General features: G+C 41.2%; 1 protein-coding gene across 3 annotated transcripts; it reads left to right on the forward strand.

Moving 5' to 3' along the window:
- The first annotated feature begins 897 nt into the window (after positions 1-897).
- Positions 898-23618, forward strand: LOC106577272 (hepatic lectin). 3 transcript variants are annotated; one of them, XM_045713477.1, is made up of 8 exons: positions 911-956; positions 1133-1237; positions 11120-11213; positions 11378-11479; positions 13102-13215; positions 17929-18053; positions 18275-18399; positions 21295-23618. In XM_045713477.1, exons 2-8 carry the CDS (start codon positions 1196-1198, stop codon positions 21446-21448), a joined length of 756 nt encoding a protein of 251 aa, XP_045569433.1. In that variant the 5' UTR covers positions 911-956; positions 1133-1195; the 3' UTR covers positions 21449-23618. The 3 variants fall into 3 exon arrangements, with proteins under 3 accessions (XP_045569434.1, XP_045569433.1, XP_014010687.1); XM_045713478.1 differs by lacking the exon at positions 1133-1237 and having other exon boundaries at positions 898-956; XM_014155212.2 differs by lacking the exons at positions 911-956; positions 1133-1237 and adding an exon at positions 9706-10865.
- The last annotated feature ends 482 nt before the right edge of the window (positions 23619-24100 follow it).

Raw genomic sequence — 24100 nt, forward strand, 5'->3', positions numbered from 1 at the left:
ACCTGAGCCCTAGGACCATGCCTCAGGACTACCTGGCATGATGACTCCTTGCTGTCCCCAGTCCACCTGGCCGTGCTGCTGCTCCAGTTTCAACTGTTCTGCCTGCGGCTATGGAACCCTGACCTGTTCACCGGACGTGCTTGTTGCACCCTCGACAACTACTATGATTATTATTATTTGACCATGCTGGTCATTTATGAACATTTTAACATCTTGACCATGTTCTGTTATAATATCCACCCGGCACAGCCAGAAGAGGACTGGCCACCCCTCATAGCCTGGTTTCTTCCTAGGTTTTTGGCCTTTCTAGGGAGTTTTTCCTAGGGAGTTTTTCCTAGCCACTGTGCTTCTTTCACATGCATTGCTTGCTGTTTGGGGTTTTAGGCTGGGTTTCTGTACAGCACTTTGAGATATCAGCTGATGTACGAAGGGCTATATAAATAAATTTGATTTGACTGACTCATTGTCACTGTCTCATTGTGACATATGGCATATATTATATTTTATATATATTATTAGACATTATAGGGCATGTGACAGTTTAGGCTCTCATAAGATATGATCTTTGTATTACTACTTTTGCATCTGTTCTCACTGCAGTCATGTTGGTGTAACTGGTCTTTAGCTGTATAAATCAATTTCATTCATTTTTATCAGCTTTTTGCTAAGGCGGCCCTTATACTGTTTGTGTTCTACTTGTAGCCCTGGTTGTCCTGTAAATAAAATGGTTAAACACTTCATTGTGAGGCTAAATTCAAGGGCTGGACATGCAGATAAGTGAAAGTCAGATACTTGAAAAGCCGATTTTTGCTGTGATCTCGGGACTGATAGGGTTAACCATGTTCTGATGCTGTTGCCCTTGGTCAGAGATTACGCCCACATCTCTATAAAACGTCAGCTGCATCTCCACTTGTAGACATATGACTGTAGGTCCCCAACTCAACAGGCAGGCAAAGGTAAGGACATCTATAACTGTACTATTTCAACAAACACATTGTTGTGTGTGCAAATAGAAATTGCTATTTTTGGTATTTCCAAATTGACATAAAAAAGTTAAATGTGGAACTTGTACGTTTCTTTAGACTGTATACGGTATGCACTTTATTTTAATCAATGCCTTCTGTGTCATAAGCGTCGTAATGATTGGACCAAACTGCAGCGGGCATGTGAATCATCTTCTTGACTTATTAAAGAAATGAACACTGACCAAAAGCACGCCGGAAACCAGTCCTGTGAGGTACAATGACTATACATGGAACAAACACAAGAGAAAATAAACCCACTTAAATATGGCCTCCAATTAGAAGCAACGATAACCAGCTGCTTCTAATTGGAGGTCGTTCCCAAAACTAACAAAGAAATAGACAAACTAGAAAACCCACATAAATAGAAAACAGAACATAAACCAAAAACCCCGAAACACACTAAACAAACACACCCCTGCCACGCCCTGACCAAACTACAATAACAAATAACCCCTTTTACTGGTCAGGACGTGACATTCTGTAATAAGTTGTATGAGAGATGAGATGTTTTTATGTTCATTGTAACAAGAGTAACTAATGCAAACGTTTAATTTCTGGATTATTAAAATAATATAGGCAAAACATGCAATATGATGTATGCATTCTGTCCATTCCTCAAATGAAACATCAGGGACTAACATGTATTTAAAATATAATACAGATGATGCACTTCTAATGCTTATTTTAGTGTTAGATCACAATGTGTCCAGGTGATGACATGACTTCTGACAAGCTTTCTGGAAATACTGGAGTACCACGGCGTTCCATTCTTGGGTATTTCTCAAATTGCAGGAAGTGTTTTATGTTGTCCAACATCACCTCTTTCAGCTCAAATTTGTCTTATGGTGGCAATCAGTAGTTGAAACAATAACAAGGTGTCAATCCCCGTCCCTGTTTCAGTAAAAAGCTTGTTTCGCTCTCAAGAAAAGGCCACCAATGAAAGGAGTGATAACTGGGGAAGCAGTGATAATGGAGTGATAACGGAGTGATAAAGGAGTGATAACTGGGGAAGCAGTAAATATAGAAGTAGACCAGCTGAGGGGAAAGATTCCCGGTGTAAGTGATGCTCGTCGTTTGATGAGACGCAGACAGGGTGGCGAGACTCAGACAGGGTGGGGAGACTCAGACAGGGTGGGGAGACTCAGACAGGGTGGGGAGAGTGGGGAAACTGAAGAGTCATTGTCTGTTCTTTTGAGTTTTGAAGTTGAGTCTTTGCCCGACAAAGTGAAGTTAGGATATACAAGTTATCCTGTACGAGAGTATGTGCTGAATACATTACGATGTTACAGATGTCAAGCTTATGGCCATGTGGCAGCAGTGTGTAGGAGCGAGGTTCCTAGGTGTGAGAAGTGTGCAGAAGGGCATGAAACAAAATAAACCAATAAATATATTTACTCATTGTATTTTTTCCCCCAAGTATCTTTCTCAACGGGTCTATTGTCTCATATTTTATTTTGTACTCTGTTTTTGTTCCTAAAAAAATTCATAAAAATACAATACCACTCAATAGTGTTTCAGACAAAACCAATGTTTATGAATGTGGTTAACTACGTGTTAGAATGAACCGAAGGAGATAGCTAGACACTTTGGGAGGAAACAGTTATCATTTGTCCAAAAGTTGAAATGTTCTAGTAAAGCTCAAGTCACTGAAAGTTCAGAGAAGTGCACAGAAGTGTTTCATATCCCCCTCTCTCAAAAGCTATAGGGGTAAAAGGTATACTTTCATATCCCCCTCTCTCAAAAGCTATAGGGGTAAAAGGTATACTTTCATATCCCCCTCTCTCAAAAGCTATAGGGTTAAAAGGTATACTTTCATATCCCCCTCTCTCAAAAGCTATAGGGGTAAAAGGTATACTTTCATATCCCCCTCTCTCAAAAGCTATAGGGGTAAAAGGTATACTTTCATATCCCCCTCTCTCAAAAGCTATAGGGGTAAAAGGTATACTTTCATATCCCCCTCTCTCAAAAGCTATAGGGGTAAAAGGTATACTTTCATATCCCCCTCTCTCAAAAGCTATAGGGGTAAAAGGTATACTTTCATATCCCCCTCTCTCAAAAGCTATAGGGGTATAAGGTATACTTTCATATCCCCCTCTCTCAAAAGCTATAGGGGTATAAGGTATACTTTCGGGTGAAAGTAATGATTGAATGTTTAGCTAATCCACAATTCCAAAACATGGAAAATTGGAAGACTAAATGCCAAAATGTGTCTATTCATTACTTTTAAAGGTGTAATCTGTGATTGCTAACTCAATTTTTGCACTTTTAAATTAATTATATACTCTATACTAGCTGTTGATTCTGGAAGAATATAACATAAAATGCAAACTTAGTCACTGTATAGCTTCCATGACATAATAATTGTAGTTTTTAAAATGTCTTGATGGTCAGTCATTGCATCTATAGCCCAGTCTCTGAATTTGAGTGGTTACATTTCCCCAGCCCCATCCTTAAGCGGTTTGCCCAGTTCGTTTTTGTTTGAACTTCAGATTGTCCCTTTATGTGTTCAAACATGGTTCTGAACTTTCTAACCCTGTTCGTGTCTTGACCAAAAGTAACTGGTTGTTGAACCCTGTTCAGGAGGAGGGTTCTAGAATAGTTTTTCCCCCAATTTTTTTGTTAACGAACAGTCCATGACAGGCATAGCTAGTAATATCACAATCACTCTTGATGCAACATTAAACATCTCCCGTTTAATGCATTTGACATCCTGCTATCAGGGTGTCAGCATCAGGTAACTCATTAATCATTCACAAGTTTTTATTTCTTGCAAAAGTTCAGCCCTCGCTTTTAAACGTTGCTAGCTAACCTATAAATATTGTAGGGTTGCTGGCTAAAGTTAGGGTGGCTATAGCTTATTGTAGGGTCCCTAGCTAGCATATTGTATGTTTGCTAGCTAGCCTATCCTAGGTTTAATAGCTAGCCTATTGTAGGGTCGCTAGGTTAAAACCCCCTGAGGTTGATGTCCGCGCCCCTTTGGAAAATATAATTAGCATAATACGAACATCCCCATCAAAATCTGTCAGTTTAAGCTAGAGATATGTTTTATTGCATTGGATGCGTCTCAATCCACCTCATCAACCTATGTCATACTTCCACGTCCGTGGTGAAAGTTGACAGAGCTAGAGAGGTGTTTGTCAGACCATGAAACATCCCAAAAATTGGTCTTCTCACAACATCGTCTGTAACGTCCAAAAGGTTTGGCCTACAAACTATTATAACCCCTCGATGGAAAGATGACCCCTCTATGAGACACTCACAAACACGATTGCGTTCTCCGTTTTGCTCTACGGCCTCCACAAGCATCTTGGGACTCGGCTGTAGTCGGTACAGCCAATCTGCCAACTTCTGTCTGTGGCATCAGAGCAGTTTGGGCTACACACCGACATGACCCCTCTGTGGAAAGGTGAGACTCTCACGAACACGGACATTTCAGTTGTTTTGCTCTAGAATGCTCACGAGCTGTCTGAAGGTCCCCTGGTACCAGTTGAAAAAAATAATGGAAGTATATATGGAGACTGTTTAGTGACAAAAATAAGGGGTTAAATACATGTAAAAAAAATTATAAAAATGTTACTGATCATTCTTATATCTCTCAGATATAGGACAGACACTTCAGAACAAACTTCCTTTAGATTTTTTAGGGGGGACTATCTGTTCCATGTAGTGAATCTGTTATTCAATGCATTTGTATGGGCTAATAGCAGTAAGGCCAAATAAAAATGTTCATCAAATAATTGTAATACAGGGCTTAGACTATTATGGGTTCATGTAGAGTGGCTAGCTAGCCTATTGTAGGGTCCCTAGCTAGCCTATTGTAGGTTCCCTAGGTAGCCTATTGTGGAGTGGCTATGTAGCCTATTGTGGAGTGGCTAGGTAGACTATTGTGGAGTGGCTAGGTAGCCTATTGTGGAGTGGCTAGGTAGCCTATTGTGGAGTGGCTAGGTAGCCTATTGTAGAGTGGCTAGGTAGCCTATTGTAGAGTGGCTAGGTAGCCTATTGTAGAGTGGCTAGGTAGCCTATTGTAGAGTGGCTAGGTAGCCTATTGTAGGTTCCCTATGTAGCCTATTGTGGAGTGGCTATGTAGCCTATTGTGGAGTGGCTAGGTAGCCTATTGTGGAGTGGCTAAGTAGCCTATTGTAGAGTGTCTAGGTAGCCTATTGTAGAGTGTCTAGGTAGCCTATTGTAGAGTGGCTAGGTAGCCAATTGTTGAGTGGCTAGGTAGCCAATTGTTGAGTGGCTAGGTAGCCTATTGTGGAGTGGCTAGGTAGCCTATTGTAGAGTGGCTAGGTAGCCTATTGTAGAGTGGCTAGGTAGCCTATTGTAGAGTGGCTAGGTAGCCTATTGTAGAGTGGCTAGGTAGCCTATTGTAGAGTTGCTAGCTGGCCTATTGCAGGGTCCCTAGCTAGCCTTTTTTAAGGCCTTGTAAGGCCTACTGTATGAGAAGCAAGATCATGTGTTTTACAAGAAACGGTATAGGACTTAAAATAAGTAACACAGTGCAGGGTAGGGGGATTCCGCCTTATCACCCTGACACAGCTCCTCCACTTCTATTTTTCTCACACCATTCTTTCCTGTTTTTGTCTTTCACATTACTCTCTCTTCCTCTAGTTTTTGTAGAAAAATGCAGACATATGTAAAAAACCTTTTTTTTTTTAAAGTGCTGCATTAGCAGACTCAAGTCAGGGACCATATTTATCAAACGTGTCAGTGTAGGAGTGCTGATCTATGATCTGTTTATCCTTTTTGATTATAATGCATACGGTCATGTGGACAGGGAGGACTTGATCCCAGGTCAGTATTCCTGAGATGGTTCATCTCTAGATCTGCATTTGCTTTGCATTGTGTCCAGGTTTGGGTTTATGTCACTGAAGAAAATTCCCTGCACTGTCATTCATGCAGACCACATTATTTCACCCAAAAATATATTTGAAAGTAAGCTATAGACACATGTTTTCTAACTTGAGGTAATTTTGGAGTAGCAGAATATTAGATCATTCATAACCCCAGGTTATGCTTGAGAGAGGGTGTTTTGAAACACTTCTGTGCAGCAGTCTGCAACTTGAATTTTCAGTTGGACTTGAGCGTGACTGAACTTTAGTTAGACATACTGCCTGTTTCCAATGTGCAGTTTTGACACACAACACAATGCCATAGATATCTCAAGTTTTGAGGGAGCATGCAATTCGCATGCTGACTGCAGGAATGTGCACCAGAGCTGTTGCCAGAGAATTTGTTAATTTCTCTACCATAAGCCGCCTCCAAAGTTGAGCACAAAACTGCCCTACAAATGCAAAGAGCAATAACTGCGCAACCAGGGAAACTGAGAAAAATGGCTTTAAAGGGGCAATCTGCAGCTGCTATATCCATTCTGAACGTATATTATTTGATATCACCACAGGTTACGATTTGAGAATCCACTTCCGGAACCCCTCGTTGCCGCTACTGGCAGAACATCCATTTGGCAAAAGGGGGAAAAATGCCTCAGGCCTTGTTTCCTCAAGGTGCCTCATGAGCTGGGTATAATAATAAAAAATAATACTAGTCATCTTTTTAAAATATAATTTCTCCGCTAGAGGCCTCCCCATGCTCCCCTCAATGGAAGACGGAATTAAAATTACGGAATTAAAAAGGCATACTTCCCTTTATCTACTTTCTCAGAGTTAGATGAACTCATGGATAGCACTTTTATGTCTCTGCATCCAGTATGAAGGAAGTTAGAGATACAGAGCCTTCAGAAAGAATTCATATACCTTGACTTATTCCACATTTTGTTGTGTTACAGCCTGAATTCAAAATGGATTAAATCGATTTTTTTCTCACCCATCTACACAAAACATTTTAAAAAATGAATTAAAAATGAAATACAGAAATGTCTAATTGACATGAGTATTCACACCCCTGACTCAATACTTCGTAGAAGCACCTTAGGCAGTGATTACAGCTGTTAATAATTCTGAATACGTTTTGAAGAGCTTTCCACAGCTGGATTGTGCAACATTTGACCATTATTCTTAAAAAGAAAAATATTCAAGCTCTGTCAAACTGGTTGTTTAACAGAAAAGACATACTGAGACCTAGGTCTCTGTTACAAATGTGCCCATATATACATTAAAATATGAAAACACAGTCATGGGAAGCACAAATAAAACATCATAAATCACCCAGAAAAACAGATCCATTGCTACACAAATAAGTCCTCAATCAATATTTTAAAATCCCCGAATGGCACCAGAACGAAAAAATGAAATATTTATATTATTTCGAATTTTGATCCACCATTATGGTGCTTTAAAACTAAAAGCAGATTTACCTAGCTCGGTGGAGACCCTAGGAACCTCAAGAGTTAACCAATCCTGTGTGAACGGGGTTAGGCAACTCAGGTGTCTATACTTCAACAGCAAAGCTAGATAAGACGGAAGTTTATGAAGTAGGGCCGTGTAAGCAAAAAGGGAGTAATGTAGAGATCTACAGGTCTTTAGCGAAGTCCAGCCAACCTTTGATACAGGATGCAGTGATGAGTATCAAAACTGTCACCTGTAACAAAACGAAGGGCATTACACTCTTAGGTTGTCCCCATAGGAAAACCCTTTGAAGAACCCTTTTTGGTTCCAGGTAGAACACCCGTTACACAGAGGGTTCTAAATGGAACCCAAATGAGTTCTACTTGGAACCAAAAAGGGTTCTCCTATGGGGTAAGCCGAGAACCCTTTCAGAATCCTTTTTTCTAAGAATGTATGGTAGATGACATCCAAAGGTTTAAGAGTAGTAGCAGCTGCACTTTGATAAATAATGCAGTGCATTCAGAAAGTATTCAGACCCCTTGACTTTTTCCACATTTTGTTACGTTACAGCCTTATTCTAAAATGGATGAAATGCATTTTTTTACTCCACAATCTACACACAACACCCCATAATGGCAAAACAAAAACAGGTTTTTGGACATGTTAGCAAATGTATATAGAAAAAAACCAGAAATACCTTATTTACATAAGTATTCAGACCCTGAACTCAGTACTTTGTTGATGCACTTTTGGCAGCGATTACAGCCTCAAGTTTACTTGGGTATGACGCTACAAGCTTGGCACACCTGTATCTGGGGAGTTTCTCCCATTCTTCTCTATTTTCAGGTCTCTCTGACAGTTTTCCAGAATTTAGCCGGGTTTCCATTACCATTACAAGCCGGGCTCCCAAGTGGCACAGTGGTCTAAGACACTGCATCTCAGTGCTAGAGGAGTCACTATAGACAACTTGGTTTGAATCCAGACTATATCACAACCGGCGATGATTGGGAGTCCCATAGGGCTGCGCACAATTGGCCCAGCGTCGTCCAAGTTTGGCCGGCGTAGGCCGTCATTGTAAATAAGAATTCGTTCTTAACTGAGTTGCCTCGTTAAATAAAGGTAAAATAAAAAATACAATCCAAAAGAGCAGTTACATAATAGTCAGATTTTGCCTTTCTGATTTGTCTCACAATGATTCCTCAGTTGCTTAAAATCTAGACAACCATTTTCAGGTCTTGCCATAGATTTTCAAGTAGATTTAAGTCAAAACTGTACCTCGGCCACTGAGGAACATTCACTGTCTTCTGGGTAAGCAACTCCAGTGTAGATTTGGCCTTGTGTTTTAGGTTACTGTCCTGCTGAAAGGTGAATTAATCTGCCAGTGTCTGGTGGAAAGCAGACTGAACCAGGTTTTTCTCTAGGATTTTGCTCCATTCCGTTTATTTTTTATCCTGAAAAACTCCCCAGTCCTTAATGATTACAAGCATACCCATAACAGGATTCAGTCACCACTATGCTTTAAAATTTGGAGAGTGGTACTCAGTAATGTGTTGTATTGGATTTGCCCCAAATATAAGACTGTATTCAAGACAAAAAGTTAATTGCTTTGCAACATTTTTTGCGGTATTGCTTTAATGCCTTTTTGCAAACAGAACACATGTTTTGGAATATTTTTATTCTGTACAGGCTTCCTTCTTTTCACTCTGTCAATTAGGTTAGTATTGTGGATTAACTACAATGTTGTTGATCCATCCTCAGTGTTCTCCTATCACAGGAATTAAAAACTCTGTAACTGTTTTAATGTCACCATTGGTCTCATGGTGAAATCCCTGAGAGGTTTCCTTCCTCTCCGGCAACTGAGTTAGAAAGGACGCCTGTATCTTTGTAGTGACTGGGTTTATTGATACACCATCCAAAGTGCAATTAATAACCATGTTCAAAGGGTTATTAAATGTCTGCTTTTATAATTTTTACCCATTTACCAATACGTGCCCTTTTTGGGAGGCATTGGAAAACATCTATGGTCTTTATGGTTGAATCTGTGTTTGAAATTCACTGCTCGGGTGAGGGTCCTTACATATAATTGTATGTGTGGGGTACAGAGATGAGGTACTTATAGACAAATCTCGTTAAAACACAACAAAAAAGTGGAACAAATCAAGGGGTGTGATAACTTTCTGAAGGCACTGTAGTTTCACGTGCCAATGCAAACTAGCATGCAAGTAGATATCATAGACTTCCAGTCATTGCGCTAACACTAGTTAGCAATTGCGCTAGAGCTATTAAGCAACTTCCTTTAAACTTCATGCAGAGACATAAACATGGTATCCAGTTCATCTGACTCTGGAGAAGTAGATAAAGGGCTTCATTGCCAAAATCCTGAAGCATCTAATAATTCATATTCTCATTGGAGTTGCTGTTATTTGTAGCTGTAGGACGAGAAAACGTATGCAGCTTTAATTAGCCTAGCTAGCTAGCTAGGTATTAACTAGCTTCTCCCGGTTTGATTCAGTCAAGACAGGTATTACGCAATCATATTGGATGATAAATAACCTAGCTATGGCAGCTATTAGTCTACTATAGCGCGAGTCGGCTTTGTCGGTTGCTGTCTCTCGCCTCTCCTTCCCTCCTCCCCACTGGCGTACTTACCCTTAGGTTGCCTCAGGCCTCATTTCATCAAGGGGCTTCATGACCTGGGCATAATTAAAAACAAATAACATTAGTCATCTTTTTTTTTTAAATATAATTTATTCGCTAGCCGCTCCCCCATGCTCCACTCAAGATAGTTTCAGCCACTTGCGAATTGAAGGACTGGTTGATTATTTGCTTTCAACTGCACCTGCGTTTGCAGACGTCAAAAACTTGAGGTTAGCATGATTCAGCTTACCCAGTACAAAGGAACCAATGGGATAGTCCCAAAGGTGCAAAATCTGCCCAACTAGCAACACATGCTCCTATTGGGTAAAACATTCATATTTAAAGCACAAATTCCATACCTCTAAACCAATTGTCCTGTATGTATTATGATCGCCCCAGAGCTTCTAACACATTACATAAGAATCAGACAATGCATAAAATATGACATAATCATAACAGATGAAATGAAGAAAATAAATCGTATCACGGTCTATATTGGTTTGTTGTTAAGACAAGAATAACAAAATGTAGTGATTGAGCATTGTTAAGTGTCCTTATGTTTTTTTAATAGTCCAAATGACCCCACATTTCTGTGCAGCATTCTGTAACTTGAACTTTCAGTTGACTGTGAACTTTAGTTACACATACTGACTCACACATTTTCTGGATAAGCCCAAGTTAACCACATGATACCTTGTATCTGAACCTATCGTCCAGTGGTATATTAGTTCATAATTGTTTGGCCAGATAAGGTAAAGGATATGCTGATGTTGACACAAAATGTGCAGTGGTTTGGACAAAAAACACACAACTCCAATCTTACATTTCGTGCTCACTCAGTACATCTGTTACATTGGACATATTTACACACCAATGTAATACATTTGGATGCATCTCTTTTCAACTCTCAAAGACCGTGGTAAGATTTTTCTTCATCATTTCACTTGAAATGGGTTTTTAGATGTATACAACTTTATGTTTAAAATATTAATATTTTACCTAAGCAGAGTAATCACTAATTGAGTTTGTACGTTTGGGACTATCCCACTGTTTCCTCTGTAATGAGTAAATAAACTACGTCAAGCTCACCTCCAGTATTTCAAATAACGATACATAAGGCACAGATACACATTTTGAGTGTAAAAATGTAAGAGACAATCTGTACAAACACAGGTGGAGAATCCAACAATGCAGACCATGGATATTGATAAAGACACATATGCCAACAAGCCCAGAAAAAAGGATGACATTGGTGTTACATTTTCAGGTATCAATGCAAGTACATATACAACGAGAAACACACACACACACACACACACACACACACAAACCACTTTCTCAGACGAGTACCTATTAGTCTCCTCACAATTCTGGATGATATAAAAAAAAATTAACATTACCCGAAAGAGTTTTTAATACCTTGATATTCAGCTAATTTTCAGTGGTGGAAGAGACCATCCGGAGTTGCTGCAGTGTGTCTGGGGCTTCTGTATGTTCTCCTACTAGCTGGGATCATAGGCCTGTCTGTCTACTGTAAGTTTATATACGTTTATTATGTTTTCACTAATAAACTCAGTAAAAAAAGAAACGTCCCTTTTTCAGGACCCTGTCTTTCAAAGATAATTCGTAAAAAAACAAATAACTTCACAGATCTTCATTGTAAAGGGTTTAAACACTGTTCACCATGCTTGTTCAATGAACCATAAACAATTAATGAACATGCACCTGTGGAACGGTTGTTAAGAAACGAACAGCTTACAGACGGTAGGCAATTAAGGTCACAGTTATGAAAACTTAGGACACTAAAGAGGCCTTTCTACTGACTCTAAAAAACACCAAAAGAAAGATCCCCAGGGTTCCTGCTCATCTGCATGAACATGCCTTAGGCATGCTGCAAGGAGGCATGAGGACTGCAGATGTGGCCAGGGCAATAAATTGCAGTGTCCGTAGTGTGAGACGCCTAAGACAGCGCTATAAGGAGACAGGACCGACAGCTGATCGTCCTCGCAGTGGCAGACCACGTGTAACAACACCTGCACAGGATCGGTACATCCGAACATCACACCTGCGGGACAGGTACAGGATGGCAACAACAACTGCCCGAGTTACACCAGGAATGCACAATCCCTCCATCAGTGCTCAGACTGTCCCCGCTATAGGCGGAGAGAGGCTGGGCTGAGGGCTTGTAGGCCTGTTGTAAGGCAGGTCCTCACCAGACATCACCGGCAACAAAGTCGCCTATGGGCACAAACCCACCGTCGTGGACCAGACAGAACTGGCAAAAAGTGCTATTCACTGACGACTCGCGATTTTGTCTCACCAGGTGTGATGGTCGGATTCGCGTTTATCGTCGAACTAATGAGCGTTACACCGAGGCCTGTACCCTGGAGCGGGATCGATTTGGAGGTGGAGGGTTCGTCATGGTCTGGGGCGGTGTGTCATAGCATCTTCGAACTGAGCTTGTTGTCATTGCAGGCAATCTCAACGCTGTGCGTTACAGGGAAGACATCCTCCTCGCTCATGTGGTACCCTTCCTGCAGGCTCATCCTGACATGACCCTCCAGCATGACAATGCCACCAGCCTTACTGCTCGTTCTGTGCGTGATTTCCTGCAAGACAGGAATGTCAGTGTTCTGCCATGGCCAGCGAAGAGCCCAGATCTCAATCCCATTGAGCACGTCTGGGACCTGTTGGATCGGAGGGTGAGGGCTATCTGGCAAATTTGGTGCAGTCCATGAGGAGGAGATGCACTGCAGTACTTAATGCAGCTGGTGGCCACACCAGATACTGACTGTTAATTTTGACCCCCCTTTGTTCAGGGACACATTATTCCATTTCTGTTAGTCACATGTCTGTGGAACTTGTTCAGTTTATGTCTTAGTTGTTGAATATTTTTATGTTCATACAAATATTTACACATATTTTAAGTTTGCTGAAAATAGATGCAGTTGACAGTGAGAGGACGTTTCTTTTTTTGCTGAGTTTACATTCTTCATCATCAGAAGTTTAATATTTAGATGTTCAAAGGACCACAGTGGGGAAATTACTGTGTTGTCCTCAGTGATGTAAGCACATGTGTATACTATATCCACTTGTGTGGCTGAATTTTGTTTTATAAAATTGTCCAAAAAATGTATATGTTTCTATTTCGACAGATAACCGAGTCATTGGTCATTACTACTCTGCAGCGAGATTCCAGACGTCCAGTTTGAACAACCTGACTAAAGAGAGAGACCACTTGAAGGAAGAGCTAAACAAACAGAGCAGTGGTAAGAAACTTGAAAATGACTTGATTCTTTTGTGGTACTCCAGATCGGCTAGATTAGGTATTCCCAAACTGGGGAACGCGCAATGCCGCCATTTAGAAACAAAACATGACAATTTGAAAAATAAGCCACAGTTTTTGGAGTGAGAATAAAGACGATTTTCGAGTAGTAAGACGTATAAAAGCAACAGATACCATTAATAAGAAGGGGCTAAAAGCTTCTTATATGGTAAGCTACCGAGTGGCTAGGACAGGTCAGCCCCATACTATTGTGGAGGACTTAATTCCTCCTGCTGCCGCGGATATGGCTGGGACAATGCTGGGGAAAAAGGCCAAAAAAACTATACAGACAATGACTTCCATCAAACAACACTGTTGCACGACGCATCAGTGACATGGCAGGAGATGTTTTGAAACAATTACTTCTTCGCATACAAGCCAGTGAATTATATGCGTTACAGCTGGATGAGTCAACAGATGTGGCAGGCCTGGCACAGCTCCTGGTATATGTCCGTTACGTTTATGGGGGGTCAATTAAGGAAGACATCCTCTTCTGCAAATCACTGGAAACCAGGACAACAGGAGAGGATATTTTTAAAGTACTGGACAGCTTTGTGACATCAATTGGACTTTGGTGATCAAGATGTGTTGGTATCTGTACAGATGGTGCAAAAGCCATGACAGGGAGACATACTGGAGAGGTAACGCGCATGCAAGCAGTTTCTCCCGACGCCACTTGGGTACACTGCAGCATCCACTGAGAGGCTCTTCCTGCCAAGGGAATGCCTGACAGCTTGAAAGACGTTTTGGACACTACAGTGAAAATGGTTAACTTTGTTAAAGCAAGGCCCCTGAACTCTTGTGTATTTTCTGCATTATGCAATGATATGGGCAGCGACCATGTAACGCTTTTACAACATACAGAAGTGCGCTAGTTATCAAGGGGCAAAGTATTGACACGTTTTTTTAAATTCAGAGACGAGTTTAAAGTTTTATTTACTGACCATCATTTTCACTTGCCTGACCGCTTGCATAATGACGAGTTTCTCACACAACTGGCCTATCTGGGTGATGTTTTTTCTCGATTGAATGATCTAAATCTAGGATTACAGGAACTCTCCGCAACTATATTCAATGTGCGGGACAAAATTGAGGCTATGATTAAGAAGCTGGAGCTATTTTTTGTCTGCATTAACAAGGACAACACACAGGTCTTTCCATTATTGTATGATTTTTTTTGTGTGCAAATGAACTAAAGCTTATGGACAATGTCAAATGTGATATAGCGATGCACCTGAGTGAGCTGGGTGCGCAATTACGGAGGTACTTTCCCGAAAAGGACGACACAAACAACTGAATTTGTTATCCCTTTCATGCCCTGCTTCCAGTCCACTTATCGATATCTGAACGAGAGAGCCTCATCGAAATTTCAGCAAGCGGTTCTGTGAAAATAGAATTTAATCAGAAGCCACTGCCAGATTTCTGGATAGGGCTGCGCTCAGAGTATCCTGCCTTGGCAAACAGTGCTGTTAAGACAAGAATGCCCTTTGCAACCACATACCATGTGAGAGTGGATTCTCGCCCCTCACTAGCATGAAAACTAAATACAGGCAAAGACTGTGTGTGGAAAATGGTATAAGACTGAGACTCTCTCCAATACAACCCAACATTGCAGAGTTATGTGCATCCTTTCAAGCACACCCACCTCATTAACTTGTGGGGAGTTATTCACAATTGTTGATGAACAAATAAGGTTTTATATGTAAGATGACGAAATAAAGAGCAAAACTATTGGTTATTATTATATTATTATTTGTGCCCTGGTCCTGTAAGAGCTCATTGTCACTTCCCACAAGCCGGGTTGTGACAAAAACTCACAGTCATTCTTATGTTTAATAAATGTATCGTATAGTGTGTGTGTGGCAGGCTTACAATGATGGCAAAAAACAACATTTGAGAGTGCGCTGACCCTGGTGCTAGAGGGGGTACGCAGCTGGAGGTTGAATGTTTGAAGGGGTACGGGACTATAAAAAGTTTGGGAACCACTGTGCTAGATCAATTGACTGTTTCACTGTACTCCAGATCTGCTAGAGCCATAGACATTAAGACCAGTACATAGTGATAACGCTGACGTCGTCCACTTATTTATTATGGAGAAGTTCTGATGGCGAATGAAGCCGGATGTATTTTAATTTGAAGCGTGCCATATTGCTGAATGGGGCTGAATGTCACCCAGAAAATAGCTAAGCAACATGTTGAAAGCAGCCGTAATTAGCAAAGCATCATGGTCGATGTAGTCGTTTTCATCCTGCCTGAGAGCACGTGCATCAGGGCGTGAGCCGCCTCTAAGCCTGCCGGCCCGTGATTGGTCTGTGTCAGCACGTGGTCCTGTGTGACGACAACATAGTGATCAGAATTTATCACAATTTAATTAAATATCCCGATTTGTAGAAAACTTTCAAATAATTCACCTAGGGGATCAAACTTGATCTTAGTAAACAAATTGTTGAGCCCAAAACAGCATCTTAAAAAAATGGGGCCGTTCTAGCGATAGTAATGGATTTCGTCTTTCTAAGGCAGACCAGGGTTTTTTGGGCACTGCTAGTTTGCTATGCAGTGGGCGACCAACAGAGCACTTGACTTCATGCTCCAGACCGGACACTGGGGGCCTGGCTTGATCCAAATAGCAGCCTAATTGTTTTCAAAAAATATATATTTTAGGTGCGCTTGATTTTGTGCATTTTTACCGATCAGGGTTGGACGGATTACAATACAAGTCATTTAATGTAATCCATTGGATTACCTCGAAATGAGTGTTATTTCATTTTTAACTTATGCTGTGCCCATCCAACACAATGTATTTTTAACCTAAACGGACATGTAACGGATACAAGATAAATCTGATAATTTCGTTAGTTGGATGATCAATTGTGCAATACTCTGCATGTAGACCAGAGTTTCTTAAACTATGGGTCGGGACTGAAAGTGGGCCCTGATCATGTGGGAGGTGGGTTGCAAGTTATGAGTACATCTACACACTATTTCTTCATAATTTGGGACATTGGAGGACAATTTAGGTCATGGGAGTAAGGTCAATTTCTAATTTGGATCTTGAGCTGAAAATGTTTAAGAACCCTTGATGTAGATTATTCAAAGAGTTGGCAAAAACACGTAGATTTGTCAGTAAAGACAGATTTTTGTGTACTTAGATGGCTCTGGTCGCTTATCAGTTGATATCAGGCTTCTGCGAAGGCAGCTGGCTGTGGACGCTTATCAGTTGATACCAGGCTGCTGAGTAGGCATCTGGTTTGTCATGTGTGTCTTCCCAGTGTTTGGAAAGTAAACAGGATGGAGCTGTGTTGATTAATCAAAAATGACCTTTTGGTGTGATGGTTCATTTCTCAGTAAGTAGGGGTCAGACTTTTGTTTAAAAAAAGGTTTCTGTGGAAAGCAACCAAGGAAAGCATATTTTTGGAGTTTTGGATATTTCAAATAGACTAGAGCAGATCAGTTCATGTTCAGTAAGGGGTATATTTAATCAGATCCGGTTTAGCTGACATCCACATAGCAGTTGTTTTGATGGTGTCAGAGGTGGAACTGCGTTAGAGCTGTCAAATCCACAAGCAGCTCCTGGCATTATACACTGAGTGTACAAAATATTAGGAACACCTTCCTATTATTGACTTTCATCCCTTTTGCCCCCAGAACAGCCTCACTTCAGGGCATGGACTCTACAAAGTGTCAAAAGCATTCCACAGGGATGCTGGTCCATACTGACTACAATGCACAGTTGTGTCAATTTGGCTGGATGTCCTTTGGGTGGTGGACCATTCTTGATACACACAGGAAACTGTTGAGTGTGAAAAACCCAGCAGCTTTGCGGTTCTTGACACACTCAAAACGGTGTGCCTGACACCTACTACCACCTACTACCATACCCCATTCAAAGGCATCTTTTGTCTTACCCATACATCCTCTGAATGGCACACATAAACAATCCATGTCTCAAGGCTTAAAAATCCATCTTTAACCTGTCTCCTCCCCTTCATCCACACTGACTGAAGTGGATTTAACAGGTGACATCAATAAAAGATCATAGCTTTCACCTGGATTCACCTGGTCAGTCTATGTCATGGAAAGAGCAAGTGTTCCTAATGTTTTGTACACTCAGTGTACCTAATGCAGACATTGCAATTGGCTGCACAGATTCGCATTAAGAGATCCCATGCAGCCTTGTTTACACATTCGAACACTGTAATGATTCTAATGATAGAATCTGCATTATTTATTTGAATGATTTTTCCATTCGACCATCATTATTTCTATATAGCCTACACTTTCTCGTTCTGAACTTCTAACACAAGTGAGGTGGTTGTGGCTTCGTGACATTGGTCACAAGAGCAGCCACTCACGGCTCTAACACAGTTCCACCTCCAACACAAGCAAAACATCCGCTATGCAGCTGTCTGCAGTCGCCTTAACACTTGATCTGATTGAATCTAGGTCAAAACAGTTTGGGGAACTGAAAGGACAAGCTTCCATTCCCACTGAAAGTCACCAAGGACACTGTTGTTTCTAAATGACCATGCCATTTGGGTCCTGGTTGAAAGTAGTGCACTACGTATGGGAATAAGGTGCTATTTTGTCCCTGATGTAGACAAATGTGATCGCTATCATGGGTTTGTCATGAAATAACCTCTACGCTCCTGTCCCCAAGGATGGCAGAAGTTTGAGTCCAGTTGGTACTACCTCTCTACTGAGAAGAAATCCTGGACAGAGAGCAGGCAGGACTGTCTGAAGCGAGGAGCACACCTGGTGATCATTAACAGCAAAAAGGAACAGGTGAGAGGGAGTTAGTCAATATATGTTTTGATCATTTCAACATTTTCTTTCTATTTCAACTCCTGTTTGTTTTTCACTTTATCATGTCACTATCTTTAACCAATGTTTGCAAGCCCCCCCTCCAAAATAAAATGTGAATAATCCTGACACAAAAGTATGTTTGTATGTGATTCAAGATCTTTTCTTTGTGACTGGATATTTTCTTTGTGACAAAACAATAGGAATTTATCCATGAATGGAGTGGATGCCTGGACATCTATCTTGGTTTCCATGACACCAATACAGAGGGGGTTTGGGAGTGGATTAACGATGGCGCATTAGGCCAATCATCAGCACCTGGCACTACGTGAGTGAACTTGTTCTGGATGATATTTTACAGTCTAATTTGTAACAAATTCCTTTTTACCGTCTGATTATCTGTGTTGGTATTGGATTACTTTTTACTGTCTGTTTCTATGTGCTTCCTTCTATAGCTAGGACTCCTGAATTGAAGGGGGAGTGGCTTCACCTCTTTTTTCTGAGTGTACATAACCAGTTTCTGAGGCTCCATCTCAGTGTGATTAATGTTATAGCTAATTTTATAGCTCATGATATCTCCAGGAGTGATACATATCATTTGTCCTAATTTGTTGTTGTCTAGTACTGTCTTTTCCCTAGCTAGGGCCATCTACTTTAAGCACTTGGTGCGTGAACTGCTGACTGCTCATAACTTCCAGGTGATTGTTGACCCGTCAACCAGGATTAAGGGGCAGGGCAATTTGGGACTGTTGTTGTTTTGGTAATCAGTGGCTGTATTGGAGGGGGTGGTTCCTCCTCGCCTAGGCAGTCAGAAATGAGTACCTGGAGGTGTGCTCTTCACCTTTGAAAGGCAATTAGCATTTAGTGTTAGTACTTCAGTCTTCCCTGTTTCCTCAGCGGCAGCTGTCGTGTCAGTGGTGGTCTCGTTGCCAAAACTAAGATGGTCGTCGAAATAAAGGTGGTTCTGCCGAGTTGTTCTGCAGAGATGTTCAAGGAAGGCTCCACACCACTCTCTCACTTGAGTGTCTTACCTAGTTCTTTTCTGATGATCTCATTTTGCTCTTTTGTAGATTTGGCAACTATTAGTGTGTTCTGTACCTGTTCGCTCCTCTCCCTGTAGGCTTTACAGACACTCCCCACCCTTTGACTACAACCCTTCTAATTTAGTGTACCATGCACGCACAACCCATGTGGAATTCCTGGTTTTCCGATCTGCGGTCAAGTACGCAGAGTTCATCTCAGCCTATGCTGCTTTTCAGTCCCTTGACTTTTTGGCTCTGACGGAGACATGGATCACCCCAGAGAACACTGCTACTCCAACTGCTCTCTCTTCATCTGACTACGTGTTCTCTCATAGTTCGAGAGCATCTGGTCGTCGTGGTGATGGCACAGGACTACTCAGTTCTCCTAACTGGAGATTTTCTCTTGTCTCCCTCTCTCACCTGTCCATCTCCTCATTTCAATTTCATGTTGTCACTGTCAATTGTCCACTTGAGCTTAACATTGTTGTTATCTATCGCCCACCAGGTGCCCTTAGAGAGTTACTCAATGAGCTTGACATCTTAAAGCTTATTTACTGACAATGGGTCACCGCTCTTCGTACTTGGCGACTTAGACCTCCTGACGTCTGCCTTTGATTAATTTCTTTCCTTCATTTCCGATTCGTTTTCTCTCCTTGCCCCTTTTGACCTCACCTTTCCCCAGTCCCCTCCCACTCACAAGGCAGGCAATACGCTTGACCTCAACTTTAATAGAGGCTGTTCACCTCCTAATCTCACTGCAACCCCCTCCAGGTCTCTGTTCTCCTACTAATCTCACTGTAACCCTCCTCCAGGTCTCTGTTCTCCTACTAATCTCACTGTAACCCCCCTCCAGGTCTCTGTTCTCCTACTAATCTCACTGTAACCCTCCTCCAGGTCTCTGTTCTCCTACTAATCTCACTGCAACACCCTCCAGGTCTCTGATCACTACTTTCTTTCCTTTTTTGTCTCCCTCACCTCCATCCCTAACCACTCAGCCCCTATCTAGATGGCTATGCGCCGTCGCAATCTTCGCTCTTTCTCTCTCCCGCTACTCTCTCCTCTTCTATTCTATCATCTCTCCCTTCTGCTAAATCCTTCTCCCTCCTGTCTCCCGATTCTGGCTTTTTGACCCTACTCTCCTCCCTTTCCACATCCTATGACTCGCACTGTCCCCTTTCCTCCCGGCCGGCTCGGCCCTCCCCTCCTGCCCTGTGGCTGTGACTCATTGCGAGCTTACAGAACAGGGCTGTGGGCAGCTGAGTGAAAAAGGAGGAAAATGTAACTTCCACCCGACAACCTGCCCACCATCCCCTCCTCCCTTCTCCAGACCATCTCTGGAGACCTTCTCTCCTCCCTCATCCCTGACCACTGGCTGCGTCCCCTCTGACTTCAAAATGTCCCGATCCGATCCCCTCAAGGAACCAACACTCGACTCCTCTGACATCAAAAACTACAGACCGGTATCCTTTTTTTATTTTCTGTTCAAAAGACTTGAGCGTGCATCTCTGATCAGCTCTCTCCCAACCCGAGCACTCAGTTCTCCCACCTCTGGTTTCTTGGCCAACCTTTACGGAAGCCCAGTCCAATCTCTTCCCCCTGAAGCTAGGACAACAGAGTCCCTGCCAATCTTCCAAAAAACATCTGAAAGCCGACCTCTTCAGAAAGTAGCTTAAATCATCCCACATAACCCCCCCCCATCACACCCCCAAAAAGCCTTTCATGAACTAACACTCACACTTTACTTTTTCACCCCTTACTAACTCTGACTTTGCTGATAGCTACTTTACTGAGGAAAAATGTACTTACTATGACTGTGATATGTGGTTGTCCCACCTTGTCATCTTAAGATGAATGCACCAACGGTAAGTCTCTCTGGGTAAGAGCGTCTGCTAAATGACTAAAATGTAAATGTCATATGTATGTGTTGGATGTCTTTTTACCTTCTGTTTCCCTGTGTTGTTCCAGGTTACTTTTTACCGTCTGATGATCTGTGTTGTTCCAGGTTACTTTTTACCGTCTGATTATCTGTGGTGTTCCAGGTGACTTTTTACCGTCTGATGATCTGTGTTGTTCCAGGTTACTTTTTACCGTCTGATTATCTGTGGTGTTCCAGGTGACTTTTTACCGTCTATCTGGGCTGTAGCCTGTTTGATTGCTTTTTTAATTACTTTTTGCCGTCTATTTTGTTGTCTTGTTTATAGGTATTGGAGGGATGGGGAACCAAATGATGCAGATCAGGGTGAAGACTGCGCTCAACTCTCAAATAAGGTATCAGACCCACTAAAGAGTTGGAACGACGTACCATGCACAACGGCCCTCCACTGGATGTGTGAGAAGACACCGTCCACATTGTAACTATGTGTTTTGAAACATGAGACATTTTGATGATCTGTTTTAGATTTTTGTGTTAAGTTCATTGTTGTGAAAATTTGGCAAAGTGATTGGGGAAAACAACCATAGGTAACTTGACCCTTATCTTAGCATGGTGGGCTAACACAGTCTGCTCTTGCACATATGACCCGGGTTCAAAACCCAGCCGGCGACATAATTTTGTCACATTGGATATTCAAATGAGAATTTTAGGCTGTTTATGTTTTTATTTTGTAATGAAATCCCAACATTATATTATCAGAAACTGTTATGGAGTTAAGTGGACTGGCGAAGCAGCTTAAGAAATAGAAATCCTGATGTATTAGCAAAGAAACGTAACTGCTTATTATTTAACAGTACAACGTCAGTATAGACCATGTATGCTATACTGGTAATATAATATGTTAGTATAGACCATGTATGCTGTACTGGTAATATAATATGTTAGTATAGACCATGTATGCTGTACTGGTAATATAATATGTTAGTATAGACCATGTATGATGTACTGGTAATATAATATGTTAGTATAGACCATGTATGCTGTATTGGTAATATAATATGTTAGTATAGACCATGTATGCTGTATTGGTAATATAATATGTTAGTATAGACCATGTATGGTGTACTGGTAATATAATATGTTAGTATAGACCATGTATGCTGTACTGGTAATATAATATGTCAGTATAGACCATGTATGCTGTACTGGTAATATAATATGTTAGTATAGACCATGTATGCTGTACTGGTAATATAATATGTTAGTATAAACCATGTATGCTGTACTGGTAATATAATATGTTAGTATAGACCATGTATGCTGTACTGGTAATATAATATGTTAGTATAGACCATGTATGCTGTATTGGTAATATAATAGGTCAGTATAGACCATGTATGCTGTACCAGTAATATAATATGTCAGTATAGACCATGTATGCTGTACCAGTAATATAATAGGTCAGTATAGACCATGTATGCTGTACTGGTAATATAATATGTTAGTATAGACCATGTATGCTGTACTGGTAATATAATAGGTCACTATAGACCATGTATGCTGTATTGGTAATATAATAGGTCCCTACAGACCATGTACGCTGTACTGGTAATAATAGTGCAAAAGCCTTGGTGTATCGGTGTGTAGAAAATCCTTGATACTTTGTCTGGACTATTGTCGCCACCTAGCGAAATAGATTGGAGCTTCAATCTTCAGTTCCTCCTTCCATAGCTCTGGTCCAGAGTGTTAGTGCGCATACCTCTTCTATCTTACGCTTTGAACAGAGTGACTGAAGTTTGCGTTTTGGTAAACCAGAAGTACATTCATTTCCAATAGAACGCTGCGTTTGCCTTGCACGATTGCGTTGCAGAGGCTGTTGCAATATGTTGGATTTATCGAACGTATGCGTAAACGGGTTGACAGAAATGGTAGCAGAAGGTGAATGTTGAACTTTTGTTGCACACATATCTCGATGACGCAGCATACTATTTTGCGCTAATTACAGTCGTTGTGTTCAAAGCGTTATTTTAGAAGTGAAACGCGCACTAACGCCCCGGACCAGAGCTAGTCCTATGACTATCAGCTACTATGGAAAAAAAGTGATTAATCAATTAATGTGGAGGTGGAAGAATAAAATGAAATATGTGCAACAATATGCTGCCAATATCCCTATAAATAGAATGCCAAACATTTGATATTAATAATAAACATTTAAATGAAAAAGACAATATCCAAATGTAAGTCAATATCCTAAATTTGGCATACTATTTCTAGGGCTAGGCTACCACTGCTACCACAGACGCACTAATGTTTTTTAATATTATGCTGCATTGATAACCAAGTGGGAAGGTGGTATTTACCACATACGACTGGGAAAAATGCACTTTAATGCCCCTTCAACTTGTAATTACTAGTGGGAAATCTCTGAGCTTCAACTTCTCACACATGTTGAACTCTGATGTCACCTACTAAGTGTAATATTCATATGTGAATACATACTGAATTATAATTGGATGCATTTTACCGCCGTATCATACTGTGCGGTGATTGGTTAAGACCACCCAGACGGTTAGGTCATGGGCAGTTGATCGTGGTTGGAGATAGGCTAACATGTAGTTGTAGCTAGTTAATAAAGAGTTATGTTAAGAAACATCCTGTAGTTCTGCGTTTTATTATTTTGTACAAAGCGTACAAAACAAGACATGGTGTCAGAGTAAATGGTCTTAAAAGATGGGTTTTTCTGGAGTTCCTTCACCTCGAATGGACTGGGAGTCTACAAACTTACCCGATGCATGGCGTAAGTAAAAACAGCATGTGGAGCTAATGTTCACGGGTCCTCTGAAGGAAAGAGGAGAAGAGGAAAAATGTAGCTACCTGCTCCTCTGGATCGGTGAAAAAGGGAGAGATATTTACAACACATGGACACTTACCGAGGCTGAATCAAAGGTACTGAAAACATACTACGATCGTTTTGAAGCATATGTTGTGCCGAAGACTAATACAATTTTCGCTAGGTACAAATTCCATGAGAAAGTACAAGGAGCTAGCGAGTCTTTTGAACAGTTTGTGACTGAGCTGCGTCTGCTTGTGAAAGACTGTGATTATGCAAACAAGGATGAGATGGTCAGGGACCG

Source organism: Salmo salar, unplaced genomic scaffold (assembly GCF_905237065.1).
Source record: "Salmo salar unplaced genomic scaffold, Ssal_v3.1, whole genome shotgun sequence".
NCBI classification, from domain to species: domain Eukaryota; kingdom Metazoa; phylum Chordata; class Actinopteri; order Salmoniformes; family Salmonidae; genus Salmo; species Salmo salar.